Below are 22,559 nucleotides of genomic sequence, written 5' to 3'. Positions count from 1 at the left end.
ATTTTTGACCCAGCAGATTTGATCACTTTTTTCTGTTCACCCATAATAAAGTCATAAAAGAACCAAACTTCATGAATGTTTTTTGTGACAAAGAAGTATCTGTTCCAATCACACTATCAGAGAAAAATCAGAGTTGTAGAAATAACTGGAAACTCAAGAGAGCCATGACATTATGTTCTTCACAAGTGTATGTAAACTTTTGACCACAACTGTATATGTAAGTTTAGATAATATGTTTTCTTTTGAACGTAAGCTATTAACAAATCTTAAAAACAGTTGTAGTAACTAAAGTAGTATAGTTACTAAAGTTCCTGTTCAAACTCTCTCAGAAGGCAATGTTGGCCTCGAAGGCTCTTACATAGCATCTGAAGCCAGTAGAACCACTCACTAAACAGGCTGTGAAATTGTCTAAGCCGCGTTGAAGAGTATGCACATAAGTCATACATCAGTTCACCTTATCTTGACTGGACTAATGCTGTCACCATCTGCCCTGCGTTCAGTTCAAACGGAGCACTAGGAGAGTTTCTTAAGCTCCCCGTAAAGGCTTTACAAAGATACCTGGAAAAAGAAGGGAAAAAAAGAGCCGCCTTAGTGTGGGAAAAGCCCATTTGAGAAGGTTTGTGTCAAATTTGAAAGACATTTTCTGGACAGCTTCCAAATCTGAGACTCCCAGATGCTGTAATTTTTGTAAAATACGTACACCACTAATGCAGCGTGTGCTGTTAAGGCCTTCGTATGACCTTCCACTGGCCTAAAATTTTCACTGTGTTTAAAACTTACATGTGATTGTATTGTACTATTGTATTATACATGTCTTTTGCAGCTTCAAGTCATTTATGGGTTAATGGCACCCCTTGATTTTCTTGCAGGAGCAAGTACCTTTTTGGGAATTTGGGAATCCATGCCAAATTGGGTAATCAGTCTGGTAAAGCAAGGGTATGTACCTGAAAATGCATGTGGTGGATTGACAAAATGTGTTGAGAATACATCCGATTTGCTGCGGTGATGGCTTACACAATTTTGGTGAATTTGTTGGTGGCACTAGCAGACAGTTTGCTAGCTATGCGTGTGTAATTATATTTAAATTACATGATAATTTCATCAAGTATATGTTAACTCGTATTTTTGTTCTTGTTTCACAAAATCAAAGACCTTGATCTTTTGGGTGTGTGGTGTGTAAAAATTACATATTAATCACTCAGGCCGAATTTAGATGGAATGAGGAATACAGTGGTACCTCTACATACGAAGTTTAATTCGTTCCAGGACCTTGTTTGTAAGTCGAAATGGTCGTATGTCGAGCAGGATTTTCCCATAAGAATACATTATAATTCCATTAATTCGTTCCAAAGCCTGAAAACCTTCACTAAATCCTTAATAAATGCTGCTGCTACTATTGTAAATAGCAATTACAAAAAGCAAAGCAAATACATTATGAATAAAAATCGAAATAATAATATAATAATGATAGTAATAATAATAGTAATACCTGTAATAATGTAACAAATCGGGTTCTAATGTGGCAGTCATATTTTGTGTGGTGTATCTGAACGCACCGCGGGGCTGACGGCAGAGTGAGAGAGTGCAGTTGAGATATTACTTTGTTTTAACACCCTTTTGTTGCGGGCAGTTGGCGTGTTGTGTTGTACAAGTTCTGAAATTATTAAAAACCTGACGAAGCTGGCGATCTCTTTGGCGATGATTGTCACCCTTACTTATAAAGACTGGCAAATGGAGGTCAGAGGAGTATTGTCAAGCACCACCTGCTTTAACATTCTTGGAACCCATGTTGATTTCTCTCACAAGAAAATCCTCCGTGTGTGCGTCTTGCGGGAAAACAATGAAATCGCGACACTGTCATAAATCATCTTATTTTGAGCGTTTCGTCAGATGTAGAAACAAATGGCGAGTAAAATTTTACGTCGGATGTCGAAAAGATCGAGTGTCGAGGTACCACTGTATTTAAAGAAGTCTTAAGCCACACAAAAAGTCTAATAAATAAGAAACAATTCAGTCCAGAATCTATCAATAGTTAATGAAGCTGCTTTCAAACGCCTTGTGTGGTTTGTCTGTTTGAAGGGTAGAGTGCCAATTTCATTTTTACTTTACAGTCTTTTACATGTATGACAGATGTTGAAAATTCTGCTTAAAACATTGTTTACGGTTAATAAAGGTTTTCTGATGGCCACCGTTTGTGCCTTGAACCTATAAAATTTCTGTAACATGTAGAGTAAGAGGGTTGCTTGGAAATTGGTGCAGTTTATTGCTCAAGCGCTCACTAGTTTGATGAGTATTAAAACTGTGATGTTTAAAGTCAAAGTAAGTCAGGCAAATGAAATTGATGTACAAGAACTTTCAGGGTATACGGACTTTATTTGATTAAAAAAAAAAAAGTGCGTCACACAAGGCCAAAAGAAAAAAAGACCGAATGGGGGGAAAAAAAGCATATTTCTCCCCCCATTTTGATATTCCACACCCAGGGGGTTCTTCTTCTCATCACAATTAAATCAAAGAGGCAAGAGAACAGGACTCACATTATTCTGATAGTGTTTACTTAACCTAGCACATTAAAACCTGGACAAAGTGACTTGTACAGTTCATAAGACAGACAGCTCACGTGGATCCAAACACAGACTCTCACGAGCAGTTTTACACGGTGTTGACGGTACAAATAAAACGGGACAGTTTACAGCTATCCAATACATTGGACTGATCACTTTTAAGACAGACTATACATGTTGCAATGGGCACTTTCAATGGGATCAAATGAAGAAAAAAGGAAATCAAGGTCCCATCCTGGTTTTTTTTTACGCCTTACATCAAACCTGTATGTTGAGGTAAGCTTGCCACTGGGGAAAAGAGAGGAAGCCATCTCCCATATATAGGACTCCCTTGACCATATCCCCACTCACTTTGTAATTCGCCTTGACAGTAAATCAATTGTGAAGCCTGGCCCCTTGGACTTCTTACTTAGTCCAAGCCAAGGCCCTCCTCTCGCAAACATTCCTGCACACATGAATCACTCCAACTCCTGGCTTCTAGAAGGCATTTCCTGCCCGGCCCTCTCTCGCTTGCTCTCTCTCTCTTGCTCTGACTCCTTTGCTGAAAGCTGGGCAGGAGCTTTTTTGATTTGGACCCGCAGGGAGGAAAGCTCAGCTAACACTGGGACCAGACGGAGACAGAATGTGAGAGAGTGAGAGTGTTGGGTGATGCATGTGCAACCAAGTCAGGGGGGGATGTTAGTGCTTTATCGTAAGAACTAGAATCCCGAGCAGTGGCCCGCCTTCAGTCGTTATCAGTCAACACGTGACAACATCTCGTGTCAGCATTTAAAATGTACATTCTCGCTAAGACAGATGTTCAATCTTTAACATTGAACATCAATGTAGATTTTCCGCAATAACAGTAACTATAGGGTTCTTTTTCTCTCCCTCCCTTAAACACACTGCAAAGATTCACGACCATATTCAGTGCTGAGGAGCATTCAGTGGTGAGAATGTGCACAAAGGGAGCTCGAGTTGGCTCATCCACACCGTGCACCTGTTTAACCTGTCCCCTAGAGATACACAATGACTCTAAATCCACAGTACTGTACATGTACACCGTGTATGTACATCATCTTCTGTCAGTTGAGCAGCCTCCAAATGACCGTAAGCAGCTCGTTTGTCTTTGTATTATATACATAACATTGTAGCCTACATACAGTATTTACTACATGAGGATCACGGCTGGAGTCTCGAAGAGAGCGATGAGCGAGCAGGGCAGCGACTGAGTGGAAAAGTGATCATTTGTTTTTATGACAAGGAAGGGCCGTACAGTGCTGCGAGTACGCAAAGGGCATGTGAATGTTGGAGTGTGTGACCCGCTCCCCGTAATCCTCAGATCATGGCTCTTATCACCAGCCTCCCTTTGACCTGGTGAAGATAGGTGCTCCGCTCCGCCTCCAAAACCTCGTCCTCGCTATCTGGGGGCTCCTCCTTCACCTTGATGACCCCGTAGTGCGCGTCAGGGAGCTCTACACTGGAGCCGCTGCTGCTGCCACCGCTGCTAAGCGTGTGCTTCCGGATGACTCCTCCGGGGGGCAGCCTGTCCTCCTGCATGCGCTCTGGCTGCTCCCTGCGCAGCAGTTCCTCCTGCTCCTCCTCGGACTCCTGCAGGTGTGCGCTGGGTTGACGCAACTGCTCAATGGACTTGGATAGCAGCTGCCCAACATAGTGATAACAAAACGAGTCAATTCAATACATTAAGCAGTTGCATAAAATTATCATGAAACTATGTATAAGTCAAGGAAAGCAAGCCTCAGTATGTACCCGTATATCGACAAATGGTGTACAAATGGTGTTCTCTAACTGCACAGCAAAATACCCAGATAGCAGACAGACATTGAATAAATGTTGATTTTCCACCAAAATCATCAGTCTAGTTGACATCGAAACTTTCGACAATAAACAATGTTGAATCAATATTGCCAATACCGATGACACCTGAAAGTGACCTTGAAACAACGTTGTTCTACGGTATGTCAGGCGATGGTTAGGTTAACATTGTTTTATAGTTGATGAACTAATGTTGACAAATACAGTAGTTGATTTATGATTGACCGGGAAATATGATTGAAAAGTCATTGAATTATGGATGAGCACAGGAGTTACGGTAGATAAATAGTTGTGTTTGTGGTTGACCGGGAAGATAGCGAATCACCTGGAACAAACGCAACTGGAAATGCCTGATTTAAGGACAGCCATATTTAAAAATAAACCTGTTGCTTTTCTTCAGAGCCTTTAACAGCAACGATGTCTTACGGTAGAATGAACCGCGTTTGTCATTATATAAAACACTTTGCCTTACCCAATGTGACAAAGTTTACGAAATTGTAAGAAACGGTGCATTTGCTGTGATTGGCATAAAAGCCAAGTAGAACTTACTTCAAGCAAACTTAATTCTTTTTCCAATTAAAAGTGCTAAAATCGCTAGATATTACACAGTATTACACATATTGCCTAGTCTAAATTAATGTATTGAACACCAAGACAGTGCGGTCATTTTTCCATCTAGGTAGCTCCATTCCAACATGTATCCCACTATATGAATTGAATCTGAATGCAATTTTGATAGTATTCTCCAGATTCACTGAAGATGCAAATGGGGTTGGACGCGTCAGAAGGCTCGCAGCTAAGCTCGCTATACTGAGAAGTTTGAAATAAGTCTACTGAGCGTTAAAACGTTTTCTAGTAAAGTTTTCTGTTGTTTTGATTCAATAAAAATAATTTGAAATACAGCCAAGTTTTATTGGTACTATTTATTTATTTGTTATTAAATTATTTATTTGATTAATATTGTTTTTTTGTTTTTTTATTGTTTACATATACTATTTTATCAGTCAGCCAAGCTGTTTCTTCCGTCTGTAAACAAAGCATGGCCTATAGATAAAGGCATATCTGAAAGCATTAATAGCGTCATGGTTGAAAATTAAGGAAAACAGAACATTGATTCAGCATTGTTCCAACATTATTAATAATCAAAATGACATTTAGCTTTTGTAAGGATTTCAACGTTGTAACAACATTAAACGAGGGTGCAAAAGTGATGACAAATCAATGGTGGGTCTCAACGTTGATTCAACGATGCAAGATCGACAACAGAATGTTGATTCAACATCGTTTCAACGTCGGTCTGCTATCTGGGTAGTTTAAGTTGAATAAGAGATACTAGTACATGACTAAGCAACCAAAAACGTGAGGTTTAAAGAGAATAAAATGATTGGGGGCGGGGGGGGGGGGGGGGGGGCAATTAAAAAAGGGAACAAAACTTGGGCATTGTATGATCTGGAATGCTGTAAAAGTTATAGAATTTGGGGAAATATGCCTCAAATTTCAAGCATTTGACAACTCATAAATCTGTGTCAGAAAACCTTGTGAGTTTTCAGCTCAGTAAGCATCTTAAACACTGCAAGTGAGTATTACTTTTCTTTGGCTTTTTTACAGTTTTGTGGTGCCGAGTGGAAAATTGTGAAAATAATAATATAGCCAAAAATCAAGCTTAATGCAACATTAGAACAAGTTTGTCTGCTCTGTGATCTGAATACTCGCTTTGTCATCAATAATACACAATTATTCACAATTTTTGTTTTGTTTTACAACGTTTAGTGTTTTTCTACACTAAAAATGTGACTAGAATGAATGGTGACGTAGTTCACTTTGGATTGTTTTAAATAGAGTATTTATTTAGAAATTACATCTAGAAAGGTAGCAAAACAGGTTGGCACCCACTGGACTGCGATGGTGGCACAGTTTATAATTCCACCAGAAGGGGGCTCTACATCCAACCAACAGAAGCGCCTACTAACCAACTGATCTCCAGTAGGTAGGCCTTTTATAAATCTCTCTCTATTTAGAGGAATTAGCCTCTTTAATTCAGCCTTTGTAACGACTGCAGACTTTTTCCAAACGCTTAATCTCTTGTAAATTTTCCAACGCTGTCCCCTACTGTTGTAGTCACCAAAGCATGTGTAAAAACAGCACTCCCTGACAAGCCTGTCCTGGGAAATTAATTAGGGCAGTGTTTCAATGATCCCTCGCTGTAAACACTCAGGGCTCATCCCTGATTAGTGTCCATTTATAACCTCTGCTTTAAGTGGCTTTACCCCGCGATCTCATTGGGCCAGATGATGGTAGGCCAAAACGCTCATGGAAACTTATTTTTACATCAAATCAGCTTCATAGAGTCTTTATAGAGCCCTATTTACCTTTCGGGGTGGACCGTGGATGTTAATCTACTCAACTGCAGAGATGACAAGGAGTCAATTAGCAGTAGTATTTATTTAGAGAAGGGCTTTGTCTGCTTCTAAATGTAATATGTATTTTACAGATTCTTCGTTTAAATTATTCTTTTACATTTTGGGAAAATTTAAACTTTCAGTAGTGTCCATATACAGTATGTGGACACTAGGACTCAATTATAACTATAGATTTGATTATTATTATGATTATTTATTCATGATATATATGTGGCGGAAAACACGGACAAGGCTGAAAAAGATATTTCTGCTCTTGCACCCCTCTTTAAAATAAACTGCTGTATTATAATCCAAAAGAACAATATGTGTATATGCTGCCATTGCAGATTCATGGTGCATTAAGAACCCAAACTATTTTTAATTTGTCCCTTTTACCCTGGGGACCCCCGTTTACAGATGTCGCGCAACTGATTTTGTTTCAACCAAGCAATAAAAAGAAGGTAAGTAGTTATATTTATTATTCAAAATGTCTGTCATATTTAGCTTAGAATCATTTGTTGATGTCTAATATTTATTTTTTTTTAAAAAAGACTTTAAAAAATTATTCGTTCGCATATTTTGAACTTTAAAACAAATTACGTCACAATGAAAAAAATAGTGTCAGTAAATAAGTCACGGATATCTACCTCATAACTATCGCTTGATTGTATTTTTTTTTTTTTTTTTTTTTTTTTTTTTTTGCTACTGTCGCATTTTCCTCGATATTTTAGGTAAATAATCGATTTAAACAAAGAAAAATTGGTGAAAAAACTGGGTAAATATACGAAAATCTCAACCACTCCTTGATGTCTGTGATTTCTGCATCGCGACCCTTGTTATATTACCATGTTTCACCCATAAAATCCCCCCAAAAATCCGCCTGTGGCCATTCACAGCTGTGTCTTGACACTCGGTGATACATGCTTTATGGAGTTTTTGGATCGAAAAGAGATAAGTACGCGAAAATATCTCGTTAAAATCATGGCGTCTTTAATTTTGCTCTCTCATGCGCTCACCTCCAGTTAGGTTTTGCTGTTTAAAATATTTAAATGCCCTCCTATTCAAAATGTTTCTTCCCCCAGAAGATTGAGATTTTAAGCTTTCCAATGATGTACCACACATGCATATAGGACAATGTTGAAATTTGGCCAAATTGGGGATCTCAGGGAACTTCAAGTCACCTGAGTGTTTTCCGCCGTATATATCATGGATAAATTTAATTATAGATTTAAAAAATGTTAATAAAACTAAATTCATACAATCAATGAATAATAATGAAAAGATTAATAAATACATTGTAATAAAATTAAAATGAAAAATAAATACTTATTCACAGGTTATGGGTTCTCAATAACAAACTAAAAACAAAGTTCATTGACTTATTTTTATTTAATTACCATTTGATTCATTGCCTGACATCAACAACAACGACAGACATCCTAGTAATTTAAACCTTCAAGACTGACTGTGACTTCTCATCTTTAGTTAGTTGAATGCTCTTTAAAGAGTTAAAAGGTAAAATGCACTATAAAAGTGAGAACCCTTCTTTCACTTTCTTCTAAGTCAGTAAGACTGTTCTTGAAATCAAATTTGGCCAGAGTAGTAAATGTTGGCCTCAAATGCACTGTAGTTTATTCTCTCAATGATTAAATAATGATGTTTCATTTAAATCATATAATAGGGTTGTTTTAAATTTTAAAGTCAAAAACTTATTTAAAGCAAAATAAGTGGGGCCTACTATTAGACAGGCAGGGCAAACTATTGTGTATTGGGATGTAAGCAACAAAGTGGAGTAAATTTGACTGCTAGAAAACAAGCTGTTGTCACGTAACATAAGGTCATCTTTAATTCACTTTACTAGTTACAGTTCTCGGTATTTGGATAGTAACAGGGTTCAGGGCCTATTTTATATCAAGGTGGAAAAGTAGGAATCTATTTGGGCAAAGTGGCCTATAACCCAGCATCTATTAAAGTGGAGGCCACAATTTGAAGAAATAAAGTAATGTCAAACTCTGCTAAAAGAAGTCAGTGCATTTTATATCTTACAAGGGAAGTTGAAGATAAAGACAGCGATAAGATGCACGTGTTATCTGTACACATCAGCTAGCAGCTAGTTTTTGCTGTGTATTTCCTCTTCAGCGGTTTCCCATTCCTCCTAAGGGGCTCAGTGTTAGGCCACATCAGTGCAGCTCACACAATGCCGCCTTTCACAGTGTCGGTCACCTCACACGCGTCCCTCACCAGAATAATTACTCTCCTGTGTCTTGGCGAGGTGACCTCGACCAGCTTTTAGAAACATAAATATTGCCACAGAGGAATATAATGTATTCTTGGCTTTTTCTTCTCCTTCGTTTGAACTTAGCTGAATTGAATTTCACAGCGTTAGCATGTGAACAGCACTGCTGCCTTGAGCTATGATAACAGAATTAGTGCAGGGGAAGCATTCCTTCCCCATTTTGAAGTTCTTTGCTTTGCAAATTTAACAGCAGCGGGACAGCAGGGACGAACATACTACAGGTCAAAACTTAAAGACTCGGCAACCACAGAGGCTTTGACAACAATTTGGAGTTTGATTTTGTGTCCATAAAGAACGTCAGTTGAACTGTCAGCTGTATAATGGGACCTTCTCACTCGTTCTAAAAATTGATTTGCAGAATGTTGTGTACAAAGTTAAATGTATTGACAAACCTTATTTATATGGACCTGGTGTTGATATAGTTTCTGTTTCTCAAGGAAGTGCTGGTGTTGCTGCTGGATGACAAGTTGGGCCAGGGTGTTCTGGGGCAGAGGGGCTGACTGGGTCCTATTCAAGGGCCGGTGTTTGGGTAGTTTCGGGCGACTGCTGGATGGGTGATCTTTAATGGTCAGAGGAGATGGTGGATGGGATGGCAAGGAACCCGCACCTTGGCAAAGTCAACAACCAACCCCAAATATATTAGGTTTCTCAAACTTAATATTGAAATCAATTATTTTGTACTATACATGAATATGATGGATTGTAAATATGTCATTAGGCAAGACAACCTTACCAGTGGAAAGCATTTTTTGCTGCCTCATCTGCTCCTTCTGGAGGAGGTGTTGGAGGAGAGCCTGGTGACTGGAGCTGACTTTGGACTCGAGACCATTCTGAAGGAGATGTCCTGGCAGACCATGTTTGCTCTCTATTGACCGGTCCTTCAAGCCCAAAGCCGCCTGAAAAGAAAACATACCAACTGTGACTCACTTAATACACCACATGTAAAGCTCAGAATAATGTAGCTGTATACAATTAAAAAGGATAAATTAAATGACTCAGAATTTAAAAAATATATATATTAGCAGGCCTCCTTGGAATGTTCCGCAACTGAACAGTGATAAATCATGTGACGGGTTATCAAGCGTTGTACTTGAGTGGACTGGGGCTTTTTAAAAAGTGGTGATAAATGAGTTGAAAGATAAGAGCAGGCTTGACACCAGATACTGCACGACAATATTTATCTAACGGGTGATAAAATCTTTCAGGGTCAAAGAGGTCGGTATCCTGTGATCATATGAAGGTTGTAGACAGCCACTGATGGCACATTTTCAAGATGCACAACCATACAATTAGACTATTCAGAGATACTTACGCTAATGGGTGACGATGCAGTCGGAAGCCCAAAAGATATATTTGGTAGGGATGGGGACGTGTATAAACTCAACACAGACATGGAGCTTTCGGGCCGAAATAGTCTTGGCTGTGAAGGCCATCGCTAAATGAAGCAGGGCAGAAACAATGGAATTCAGTTAGTAAAATACTTGGCTTGTTAAAACAACATAGGCAGCCATTGGAAAGATGTGCTAGGTAGTCTATTCAAAGTTCTAAAAGTAGTGTCCCAGGCCCAGTTCCTTCATCCCCAGTGGATCAAATGCTAGCTGGTCTCTGCCCTCGGGGTCTGCTCTGGAAGAGGACAGCAGCACTGGGGCACACTTCCTGTACCCAGCAGAGAAGGGAACCAGCATGTGGCTTTGGAACAGCCTTGTTTATCCTTGCGACCCCTACCAGTACTCAGTGACCTGTATGTGGATATCCGGCCCATATTCGACCCGAGGGACCCGTTCCCTCTGAAAAACGATACCTAATGTAACGGTGCATAAACATGCATTGCTTTTGCAACAGGCATGAGGTCTACAGGCAGTTTTGCACTTCACCAATGACTATCACGAGAGCCTCTGCTTATACCGCAACAATAACAAGCTTGTGTGTTTACGTTGCTTGCATGTGGGTGTCTTTTTGGCTACCAGCGGCTGGGATATCAATTAAACGCCACGGTCCGTTTGTCTCTCTGAGCCCTGATGTCAGGGCGTCTCTGCATTCTCTGTCACTGGAGGTCCTCGGGAGAGTAAACAGCCATGGTTCAGGAAAACACAGCTGCTCTGTTGGGATTGCAAGTCAGTGTGTCATATCTGCCACCCGCTATAATGGTCTTCTTTGTTAGCTCAGTCCAAGGGGATACATGGGCCAAAACTCAGCCTTGAATCTATCGGGAAATGCCTCAGAAGAGGCGTAAAGCCAAGCCAATGACAGAAATACAATGACAAGCCAACACTGAACCTTAGAGCCAAACTTCAGATTGTTTTTTAAAGGCGCAATTGTGCGGAACATCTGGAGGAATAATGTGAGTGATAAAAAACGAGCAGGATTCTAACTGTTGCTGTTGTTTGCACTTAAACACTCACATTTCCTGCAAAATGTGTTGTTTTAACACAAGTAAACCTGGCGCAGTCGGACATATAGGTCAAGCTGTGCCTCTTTAATGTCAGAGCGGGTAGTCATTTTCACTGGAGGGGAACAGACAGAGGGCAAATGGCTGTTTTTATAGCTGCGAGCAGAAGGGCAGCCAAGCATTTTGTACCCCCCCCCCCCCCCCAACTTTCTTTTAACATGCATATACCAGTTTCATTCGTTTGGTAAATAAAAGGCAGTGCTGACATTTGGCAAATGTACCTCAGTTTTTGTAGTAGTTGGCAAAGAGGAGGGTCCATTTTCTGCCCCCAAGGCACTGGAGGCCCCAATGGGGGAGCTGGGGCCCGAGCCAGGTGCACTATTGGTGGGCGTGGAGTCTGTAGAACATATAGGAGTCAGACATTATTCATGCAAATGTACACTAGAAACAAAGACTTGGAATTTGTCCAGGTGATGTTACATTAGTTACAAGTGAATAGTCTTTGTCTCATAAAAAAAGCAAATAATTACAATTTGGTACTTGGTTATGCTACTATAAAATGAGATGCCTCAAAATTAGGGCTGCTTGGCTGTTGTAATGAGACCCAATACATGAGCTTTAATTAATAAAAAAAACACATCTGCCTTTAGACAAATAAGAAGAAATATATGGCCTAAAAACTACAAATTATACCAGGGCAAAAAAAAAAAACTTAAAAACTGTTATTATTAAGATAACCACAGTTCCTTGAACTGCTGAAGTGAGCCGCATTGTGTATGTTTGAAAAGCAACAATGAACCGCCATTAGCGTGGTCATACCCATAAGCTCCAGAGCCCTCTTCTTGTAAGGTGTCACAAGGTTGCCATCTTTTCTTTTGAGCATGGGGCTACTCCGTCTCTCAGCTACTTTCTGTTTCAGTCTGGACCGCACTTTTAGATTGGGCTCAGAGGCTTAAAAAAAAAAAAAAAAACAGAGCAGACCTTTTGATTAGTTGCAGATCATTCTATCAGTATGAAAAATTACCAAATGGTGTGAGGAAGTCAAGCAGTGCTCTTTTATCCAGATAGTGTAATGGAACTTGTGAAAGCAAACAGTCATAAAGTCACAGACAATCAATCAACTTCAAACACCAAAGGAAATATTATCACACTTCAACAATTTTAGGTTTCCAGAAAAATTACAAACAGTTTGTGATCAATTAAATGACTCAGTATTGGGTCTATTTCCACCTCATCTGGTCCAAATTAGCTCTAGCAACACTAAGATCCAAGTGAAATTATGCCGCTACCTGGCGCCCTGGTGACCACAGTTTGATACAGTAGCAACAGTTGAACTAACACAAAAACATGGCAGATGTTTCTGTCCTTCCTGCTCCACCTCCCCCTAATGCAAAACAGAAACACCAACATACTCCTAAATCTCACACAGCCAATCCTAAACTGATCCAAAGCCAATTAATAAGCTGTGATTTTTTTTTCTTTGAGAAACGGCATTTTGTAACATTATACTTGTTATTATCAATGATATTCAAAGCATTAATTTACAATACTCAACTCGATCTAAGAGTTACTAAGGATAAAGCCAGACCACAACACAACACACGTGTGAGTGTGTGTGAAGGCTTACGTTCTGGAATTCAACCATTCAACCATAGTTTGGGAAAGCAAGACTTCACATTTGTCATGTGAAGATAGCTAAACGCCGACTTCATCATGTTGTGACTCACTGGGCCAACACTAGGAGTGGAAACCTCTTGTTACCTCACGATACGATACGATTTGCGATACAAAGCTCACGTTAACGATGATCTGACGATATGGCGATACAACGATTATCGATACATTGGTCAGGAAATCATTCTAGGATATTCTACAAACAACTAATAAACAGAAAAACAAGCTTCTGCTGTGAATTGGAATGAGTTTATCACTAGTAGACGTCCAATTCCATTTGAACTGGGAGGGTGGCAATTCATCCTCCCACTTCAAATGAATTGAACATCTATGGCCGTCATTGGCAGCCAATGCCAGGCAATGAGGTAATTTTGGGCCATTTAAAGTCATTTACCTGTTGGTTTTCAGTTACCTCCTGTTGATTTTGTAGTATTTTATGGGTCACTTCCTGTTTATTCTGAGGTACAGAACAGGAAGTGGCCTGCGAATGACCCAAATGAATATGCAATGACTTAAATTCAACAGGAAATGACCTGTAAATGAACAGCAAGTGACCTGTAAATGCCCCGAAAATCGGACAGAATGACTGCAAATGCTCTGGTTTCGAATGAACGAACGTTCCCAGTCTAAATGGATTGGGCGTCGAGCACCATCAATGGCAGCCTTAGTTACGTGAGACACTATTATGGTGGAAGATTTTGGTAACAACTTGTTGGTTCCTTTTTGTTTTTTTAACATTGACACCTTTTTAAAACGACATCTCGATTCGGAGTCTATCGATAACTTTTTGGGATACAAAGTATCACAATATATCACCATTTCAATATTATGTCACACCCCTAGTCAACACACCACCACACTGGGGTTTTCTATCACATCCTTTTGGAAACGTTATGCCACACAGCCAAAGCAAGAAACTAAACTCATAAGATAAAATTGGTATATTGCTGCAGTCACGTTATGTAAACCTGTTACACAACTGACAAGCTTCTTAATTATTCAGTTTTTGAATCAATATTTTAAAAGATATTTTGGTGTTCTGATTGTGCAGACCACACAGCTAAATATGGGGATGTAGGGCCATGACGTAGGACTGCCATGGGGGAGGATGTGTGTAAGGGTGGGGGAAAGATAGGGGGACAGCGGGCCAGATGCTGCTATTTCTGGCATTTGTCAAAGCAGCCAAAGCCTCATCCCTAATACGTGGCGCGAACCTCTAATCCTGTGGGTGTGAGGATGAATGAAAGTGCGCAAGGGAGGAAGAAAGAAGGCAGGAGAGAGGAATGGGAGGGAATAAAGGCTGCTGGGAGTCTTGTGAATCTGTTTCACGCCCCACTGCCTTGATTGCTTTCTATTTTTACACACTGCTGCCACCAAGCAACGTATTCCAATTGGTCGCCACGGGAACGCTAGACAGCAGAATGGGAAGAAACACTTTCTCACTGGTCTCTATGGAAAAACAAAAAAAACATCCTGAAGCTCAGTGATACAGGAGGCAATTATAGTAGTCTTAATATGCAGTAGACCTTCTAAGGTTGAATGGTTAGATAGACAAATACCTTGGAATTTGAGCAACAATTTTTAGAAAGATACAGACATCCAGTTCGACCAATTCAGAACAGGTGTTCTGGCTTTGCTTTGACGTGTTTTGTCATGTTAGTTATTCCAAGTGCTCAGTGCTATACGGCCAGCATACAACTACAAATTACCTAACAATAAAAGGACAAGAACGGTACACCCAAACTTGAACTATATTTAGTTCTATCCTATATATAGACTCAACTTCCAAGTGGTAATCCTCCTTTCCAATTTCTCTCCTCTAGTGTGACAAACACACATGAGACATTGCCTGGGCAGTTTAAAATAAATGATGAGGATAGTTGGTCATTCTCTGACTTGTGACTTCTATTTTACTGGCAAAATATATTCTGACTGGAAGTGAACTAATGTCTATTCTGACCGAAAAATACTGTACCAAACCTCCTTGTCCTACCACATAGGATGCTGCAGATTAGGTGAAGTGAGAAGTCAATGTATATATGTTTTATAGAGCAGGCAAGTGGGTCAAAAGCAGAGTGCTTACTGTTAAGCTGCAATTATTCTACGAGCAGACTTATTGCGTGTCATGTCCAGGAAAGTAAGACTAGATAAATTTAGATGGATAAGCAGTTCATCAACTGCATACATTACTTTGCAGGTGGCTTAATACACAACTCAATAGCCATCTAAACAAATAGAGACAAAAGGTGGCATGTTCAGGAAGTGAATGACAAAAGTCAGCAGACCAAATCAAAGTTATAAACTTTATACCATTGTGGCTATTTGAAAAACAGTCATGTCACTATTTGGCAACCGACAATAGCATTTCCTGTTAAACTTGGAATAGCTTGACATTTTTACTAGGTTTGCAAGAGAAGCAAGACAATTTAAAGGACGTATGCGTGACTCAATATATACTAGTAATAGTGACAAATGTGATTATGAAGCTCCACCAGAATAAACACTGAACTTCGCCCTTTGGCTGAATGGAGCAGTCGGGTGTCTCACACGGCACACTTTAGTCATCTCCAGCTTGTTTTGAGAGAGTCATCTTTTCTTAAACAAACAATCATGTCGAGGTCCATCCTGCTTTTGCTAAGCAGACCTCAGTAACACCTGCCAATCAGCCATCAGTGGCAGTCGGCGCCTGAAAACAGCACTACCTTTGTTTGTTAGCCTTGAGTGCCATGCTCTCAGAGGGCTCTGATGAAGACAGACAGGAAGTGGGGGAGGAAAAACTGAGCAGGAAATGAACATATATATATAGTGTCATGAATCTACGAGGCAACAAGTAATTTTATCAATGTTGAAGGGACGGACAATGTTGATGTCTGTACAGAGTGATTTTCATCCTCAAGATGTTCGTAAAGTTTGGCTTTTTTTCTCTCATTCTCTAAAAACAGTGGTTCTAAAACACATTCCAAGGCTATAAATAGGTAGGCGTTTCTTTACTCTGAGGGTACAAGTTCCTCAAGATTCAATGTATATGAACAATGTGTATGTATGTGTATATATAGTGTGTATTAAAAAAATATATATATTTTTTTTTCATTGTAAAATTATCTTACCAGATCTAATTCTGCTGAGTGGGTTTCAAATTAGGTGTGTACACGCACCATGACATTTAGTCATCAAACTCAACAAGTTGTATTGTTTTGCAGAGTAATTAAAGAGACACCGAGGGGGAGAGAACATGATGTCATTTGGTGACTTCATAGCAATTTTTTTCACTATTTTTCATTCCTGTAAAAACCAAGGAACAATAATTATTGTTATTTATACAACCTTCCCCCAAAGTGCTCTTCAAGCTATAAACCACCAGCATATCTAGTGGAAACCTGTGTCTTTTCAAACCTACTTATGAAGCCCAGAACTCAGGAATAAATGAACAATGTCTATTCCATCATTTATTACAACTGTTAAAAAAATTAGTACCCTACTGGCCTGAATATAACACTGTGTTTTTTGCATTGAAATAAGACTGAAAAAGTGGGGGTCGTCTTATGTTCACAGTCTATACATTATACCCATTCACGACGCTAGATGGCGCCAGATATCATTGAAGCGATGTTCTGTCATGACAAATCTGAGCTACTCTCAAGTTTAACCAGTTTGCATTATTTTATTGTAATGTTTTTCCTTATTCAGATTTGTTTCAAGACTACAGTTACAGTTAGACTTCACTTTGATGGTTAATGCAATTTGCAGTTGCAATTTTGTTGTTTTATCAAAATAGATTGGTTAATTTACATTTCAAAAACCAGAAGCCATTCATTTAAGAATGTGATTGCACTTTAGTTTACATATTTAAATGTTCAGATATTAAGATTTGAATGAGGCAAAATAACATGCTTTTTCTCTCAAATATATTGTTATAATCATTTGTTTCAGATGTACTGTAATTCTTTTCTGTATAAAAAATTGTTTTGGTGTTCAAAAAGTCTTTTTTCAAACTTGAGTCTTGAAAAAGAGGAGCTCGTCTTATAATCAGGGCCATCTTATATTCGGGCCAATACGTTATATATTTTAAATCATGGTTCATATTCTATTAAAACAACAACTTTGCTCTCAAACTGTTTCGAAGTCAACACATGAAATAGAATCAACTACAGAAGGAGTTCGATGTTTTGTGGTGAGCCATGGAGAGGCATGGGTCATAATGAGCCTAACTTGATGTTATTAACAGGCTATCAGCAATTTCAGGAAACATTCATTAGATCTGCAGACCTCTTGATTGACAGGTGTAAAAAACACCTCAATTAGAACCCAAGTTTTTAGAAATATTGGTACATCTTAAACCAATGTTGACTTACTGGACTATAAAAACTTTTAAAGGGCCCAAAAAGCTACAGTATCTTTGAGGGCATCATTCTCGTGACAAGCCAATATTCACCTCGAAGTATCACATATTTAATTCCATCTGGAAGTGCAGTGTAGTAAACACAAATTAAAAGAAGTCACTGAATATTTGCAACAAAATATACATTCGCTCAAAGTTTAGATTTATGTGAGTGCATTTGAACATGTTGTATGTGTGTAACACAAATGCAAATAAGCAGACCTGTCTTCCTCAAGGGGAAGTCGTCCTTGCCGTCAACGGGGGATGGCAGTGTGTAGTGGCAGGTAGGGGACATGCCACCCAGAGGTGGAGAGCTTTGGTCCAGAGAGGTATGATGGGAGGACCTGCCCGTACAACAACAACAACAAAAAAATGTGTCGTATTGCTTCACATGTATTTAGGAGCGCCGGGACATAAAGTTGTTACCTGTACCAGAGCTTTGGGTGATGGATGAATGAATGATTGACACCATTGCTGGCTGGGTCCTTTGCTGATTTGCTCAACAGAAAGTCTTGGAGTTTCTGCTTCACCTCTGTACTGGCCACTGCACCTGTGAGACCAAAAGGTGCAAGAACAAGGATTGGGGTTACCCTAAGGATACATGACCCATGATATAGACATACTGTACCAGCATATCAACAAAATCTCCTTATAATTCTAAATGACTTCAGTTTAACATTCACTCTGACGATTCTGAGTCATGTAGGAACATCTCCCTCTAGTGGCTTCAAGCGTTACATTGCAAAAAATAAAAAATAAAAAGGACACTATTTGGAGGCCGACAGTTCCAGGGCATCGTTTCAAATTACCTGACCTGACGAAGTCATAAGTCATCTCCTCTATTATTAGACAGAATGTAAAAACAGAAATGAAACCCAAGCTCCCAAGCTATTCTCATAGTGCTATTAAAAGACATTTTCAACAGAATTCTAAGATTAAATGGCACCAGGAAGCCTCGGCTGTATGTATTTGCTTTAATTATAGTCTTTATTTTAATCATCACCTTAAATATTACAGGGAAGTCCTTAATCTTTTATATTTAAAACTTAAGTGATCTTAATCACGACATTGTTACGTAATAAAAAGATGCAAAGAACATTTTGAAAAGTTTAAAATTAAAATGAATGGAATTCATTTTTTTCAAATTTTAGGTGAATTTTTGCTTGCTTATTTGCATATTTAAAATATATAGTAGTAGCCTAGTATCTACATAGTAGGCATGTGCCAGTTATCGGTTTCAAGGTATACCATGGTATAAAAACGTCACGGTTTCGAAACCACTAAAATTTTTCGTCATACCATAGTTACGGTATTAGCTATTTTTGAGGTCCTGAAAATGTAGCGAGAAATCCGTGGCTTGGAACGGCAGTGCTCACCCATCTCTTTCCTGTTGTTACTCTGTTCTGTGTCTGTCAGTGACACTACACCTGAGCTTTTTCCCCGTTCAAAAATAGACAAAGTCGCTAGTATGGGAGTACTTCAGCTACCGAAAAGAAACAGACGGCCACGGCTTAGAAGAGGAAGGACAGCTGACGTGCAGGCAACAACTCCAACATGACTTCACATTTACGTGATCATCATCCGTCACTTTACACAAAATGTAAGGTAAGTAAACGCTGTTATGAACGTTTCTCCCCAGCTACGAGAGTTCACTAAAGCTGGTTTAGTGTGTCTTGCGATGGGAAAACAAATACTATAACGTAAACTTGTTAACGAGGCAGATAACGTGACTAGTTACAATGCCAAGACGTCTAACTAGTTTCCTCTCTACCATTAGCCTACTTTTGTAACGTCTTCCTCCATTGTAAACATCTGCCAATTTGCAGATATGTTGTGAAAAAAATCCTGTTCGATGGAAAACAGTATTTGTGTGTGTTTTTTTAACCCATACATCTCAAAATAACATATTTTAGAGCTATAATTGCAATACTGTAAAACCGCTGTATTTTTGCTGAAGGTTATCATACCGTGAAAATGTCATACCAGCGCATGCCTATTACAGACTTTATATTTCAACTTCGCTAATGCACCACAATAAGAACAACAACAGCAACATTTAAAATAATAAAGTTAATAACAATATTAATAGCATAAGTGTGCTCCTAAAATATTTTTAGGTTGATTTCTATATTTTCCCTCTCGGTGTCGAGCTCTTACTCTCTCTGGAGCGCTCTTTGGCCCTGAGGCTCAAGCTGGAGATGTGTAGCTCCCGCCGATGGCGCTCCTGCTCTTTTTCCAGCTGGTTCTGTTGGTGCTGCTGGTTCTGCTGCTGCTCTAGACGGCGCTCCTTCTCTGCAAGTTCCTGCTGTTGTTTCATCGCCTGGAGCTCTTGCTGCAGCTGAGAGGACAAAACAACCATTGGTCAATATATGACTGAGGAAAGCAAAACTAATAAATGGTGCTTGATGTTCTTAGAAATAGCAGCTATTTTTATGGGCTTACTAAATGTTTTGTTTATTATTTTGCAGACACTTTGATGCAAAGAAAAGATTACTTATACTTTGTGGTTACACCAAAACGTTCGATACTCTGCTTTGCTGAACTGCTTATTCTTTTTCTCCAGTGTTTAAATTTCTAATGTGCAATGGGTACAAAGCCACATGACGCTGTGTCTATGTGCTGTGCGTGTGTGTGTCGTTTACAACTCTGCTCAGCAACGTGTACCTTCAGGTGTTCTTGGAGTTGAGCCTGGTGCTGACGGGTCAACTTCTCATGCTGCTTCTGGAACTCGCTGATGAGTAGCTGCTTTTGGATCTGCTGCTGCTTCTGGATGAGCAGCAGTTCCTGCTGCAGCTGACGCTCCCACAGTCCCGGGTCAGAACCTGGCCCCAGCATCCTCAGGTCTGTGCGCAGGTCCAATGGTGATAAGGGTTCCACAGCCAGAGGTATGTCTGACTTAATCTCCACTGTTCTCCAAAAATAGGGGATGGGAATAAAGAAAAGAAAGATGGTAAATATCTCAAACTGAGCGCATGCCAGTCGTGTGACAGTTGCAGCTCTTGCAGAGTGCAGATGCAAGAGTAAACATTAAGGTAAGAAACAGAAATTCTAATGGAGAAAGAGGAAGAAAATGATTATAGTGAGAATCATGAGGGCAAAGCTTTCTCTTATGCAAACCTGTAATTACAATCGTTTCTAAAAACAATCACTGGATTACATCCGGAAGAGCCTACTGGGAACAGTTGTATTGAAGACCCAATGGACATTTGGCACGGAGCTCACAGTGGTCATTATGTCAAGTAGTTACTTAAATCCTGTTTTCGTTCTGTTTAATAAACAAACAGCATTCTTCTCATCTCTTCCCAGAGCATCATGCAGCATATATATCTTGAAAGGAAAATATTTGTGATGATGGATCAGACTGTTTTTATATCTTTCCAATTTTGTATATGAGTGCTGACGTTAATAGGAAGTGTTTTGGTCATTATGTGTAATTGCTAGGTTAAAAAAGACCGGGTTGCCTTACACGGTCCGAACTCTGCATACTGTGCTTTGTAAACACTGCCAGGTAAAAAACAAAGGTTTCTACTCTGTTTATCCTCATATTCCTCACAAAAATCATCAATGGAGTCTGTATTTGTCCACGAAGGTAGGAACAGATCTGAAGACTTTAGCAACTAGCATTATGCTAATTTTTTTTGCCTTTCTTTTGCAGGTTGTAAAGGCAAAAAAAAACTAATTATACATAATTGGGTCTATAATTACACTACGATTAAAATGAATATTTTCTTGAAGTAAAACATTTTTTTTCAATACAGATTGATTCAGCTGCTGAGATTAAATTCTAAAATTCAGAAAATTCTAGATTCCTGACATTTTAAGACAGTGATTGCATTCAAGACTACATAAAGTTACAGATCTCCTCAGGAGTTATATATCAGTACTGATATTCTTTGTCCAAAATTTCCAATGAAATTGACACATTCTGGTTGACTTGCTGGTGCTACATACAATGTCCAGGATGCCAAAAAGTATTCTGACAGCAGAAAAACATTCAAACCTAGTTGAAATTCCAGCAGCTGCAGGAAGATTTATTGAGTGCATTCATCGCCGTAATGTTCTCCAGGCAGGAGCCGGTACATACACAAACACAAATAACACACACACTCAGACGCACACCTAGCGTATTAGCATGTTCACTGAAAACATGAGAGAATATGGACACCAACACATTTTGTGCGTTTATCTGCTATCAAAAATGGTTATCATTTCTCACTAGAAGATTCTAGACCAGTCAAAGAAGCACCTTCTCTATAGTTTCCATCACTTACACTCCCTGTAGCAGGCACACTGGCATCATTTTTTTTATTTTTTTTATTACCTCCAGCATTCTATTTGTACGTGGTGCTTGCTGATTATAAATAGCAACATTAAAGCAAGTGGCGCAATCCTGGTCTATGACAGCCCCATACCCTAGTATCCACCACCCTAACTTGCTGCTGTCATGGCAACGCCGGCTACGTAATTATATTCCCCCAACACCCCATCCTGCAGATATGGAGTCTTGCTGCGTGTCATCTCCTGCCGACTATGGCAATGTGACATGTGGACTATTATATCAGCACTTACATAACGACGGAGTCCCCAGTAATAAAAAAAAAACAAAAAACAAAAAAAAAAGTAAAACAAAAACAAATAACTCAAAGAGCAAACCGAGAAGGATAACTCGTCTTAGAAGAGGTTCAAAGAGAGAAGACAGTCAGCAGGGAGTCCTGGGCTGTGGTGTTCTAAAAACAGCACCACTAAAATGACAGAGGAGGGCACCAACTCATCAAGCACATGAATAGGTATACCTGTAGATCAGACTCTCTGTTGACAAGGAAAATTCATCTTGGTGAACAAGTACTTGACAAAGGACTCTCCTGTAATGGGCACTGTTCCAGGGACGGCCGTGAACCTGTGATCCATTCAAGGACTCCGAGAGTCAGACGCCATCAGTGCTACTTCTGCCTAATGGACCTAAAAATAGCAACAAAAACACCTGCTGGTGGGGGATTAGCCACTGTGATATTTAATTAATCTCATATTTCACTCCCTACGTTGACTG

At 39.4% G+C, this 22,559-nt stretch overlaps 1 protein-coding gene across 6 annotated transcripts in view; it reads right to left on the bottom strand.

Annotated features, from left to right (window-relative positions):
* Window positions 1-2,353: 2,353 nt before the first annotated feature.
* hdac9b (histone deacetylase 9b) overlaps window positions 2,354-22,559 on the bottom strand; it is a 57,110-nt gene continuing 36,904 nt past the window's right edge. For 5 of the 6 annotated variants that reach the window (XM_057833925.1, XM_057833922.1, XM_057833928.1 and 2 more), the window contains 10 exons: window positions 20,177-20,418; window positions 19,670-19,850; window positions 17,939-18,062; window positions 17,735-17,856; window positions 12,280-12,411; window positions 11,742-11,857; window positions 10,384-10,506; window positions 9,805-9,967; window positions 9,464-9,678; window positions 2,354-4,202 (listed from right to left, as the gene is read on the bottom strand). In XM_057833925.1, coding sequence (XP_057689908.1) covers window positions 3,879-4,202; window positions 9,464-9,678; window positions 9,805-9,967; window positions 10,384-10,506; window positions 11,742-11,857; window positions 12,280-12,411; window positions 17,735-17,856; window positions 17,939-18,062; window positions 19,670-19,850; window positions 20,177-20,347 — 1,671 coding nt within the window. In that variant the 5' untranslated portion in view covers window positions 20,348-20,418 and the 3' untranslated portion in view covers window positions 2,354-3,878. The remainder of the gene's footprint in view (window positions 4,203-9,463; window positions 9,679-9,804; window positions 9,968-10,383; window positions 10,507-11,741; window positions 11,858-12,279; window positions 12,412-17,734; window positions 17,857-17,938; window positions 18,063-19,669; window positions 19,851-20,176; window positions 20,419-22,559) is intronic. The other variant, XM_057833923.1, reaches the window with a different exon arrangement.

This window comes from Corythoichthys intestinalis, chromosome 4 (genome assembly GCF_030265065.1).
Source record: "Corythoichthys intestinalis isolate RoL2023-P3 chromosome 4, ASM3026506v1, whole genome shotgun sequence".
Classification (NCBI taxonomy): domain Eukaryota; kingdom Metazoa; phylum Chordata; class Actinopteri; order Syngnathiformes; family Syngnathidae; genus Corythoichthys; species Corythoichthys intestinalis.
Note: the sequence above shows the minus strand (reverse complement) of the source record. Positions and strands in the feature narration are given on the sequence as shown.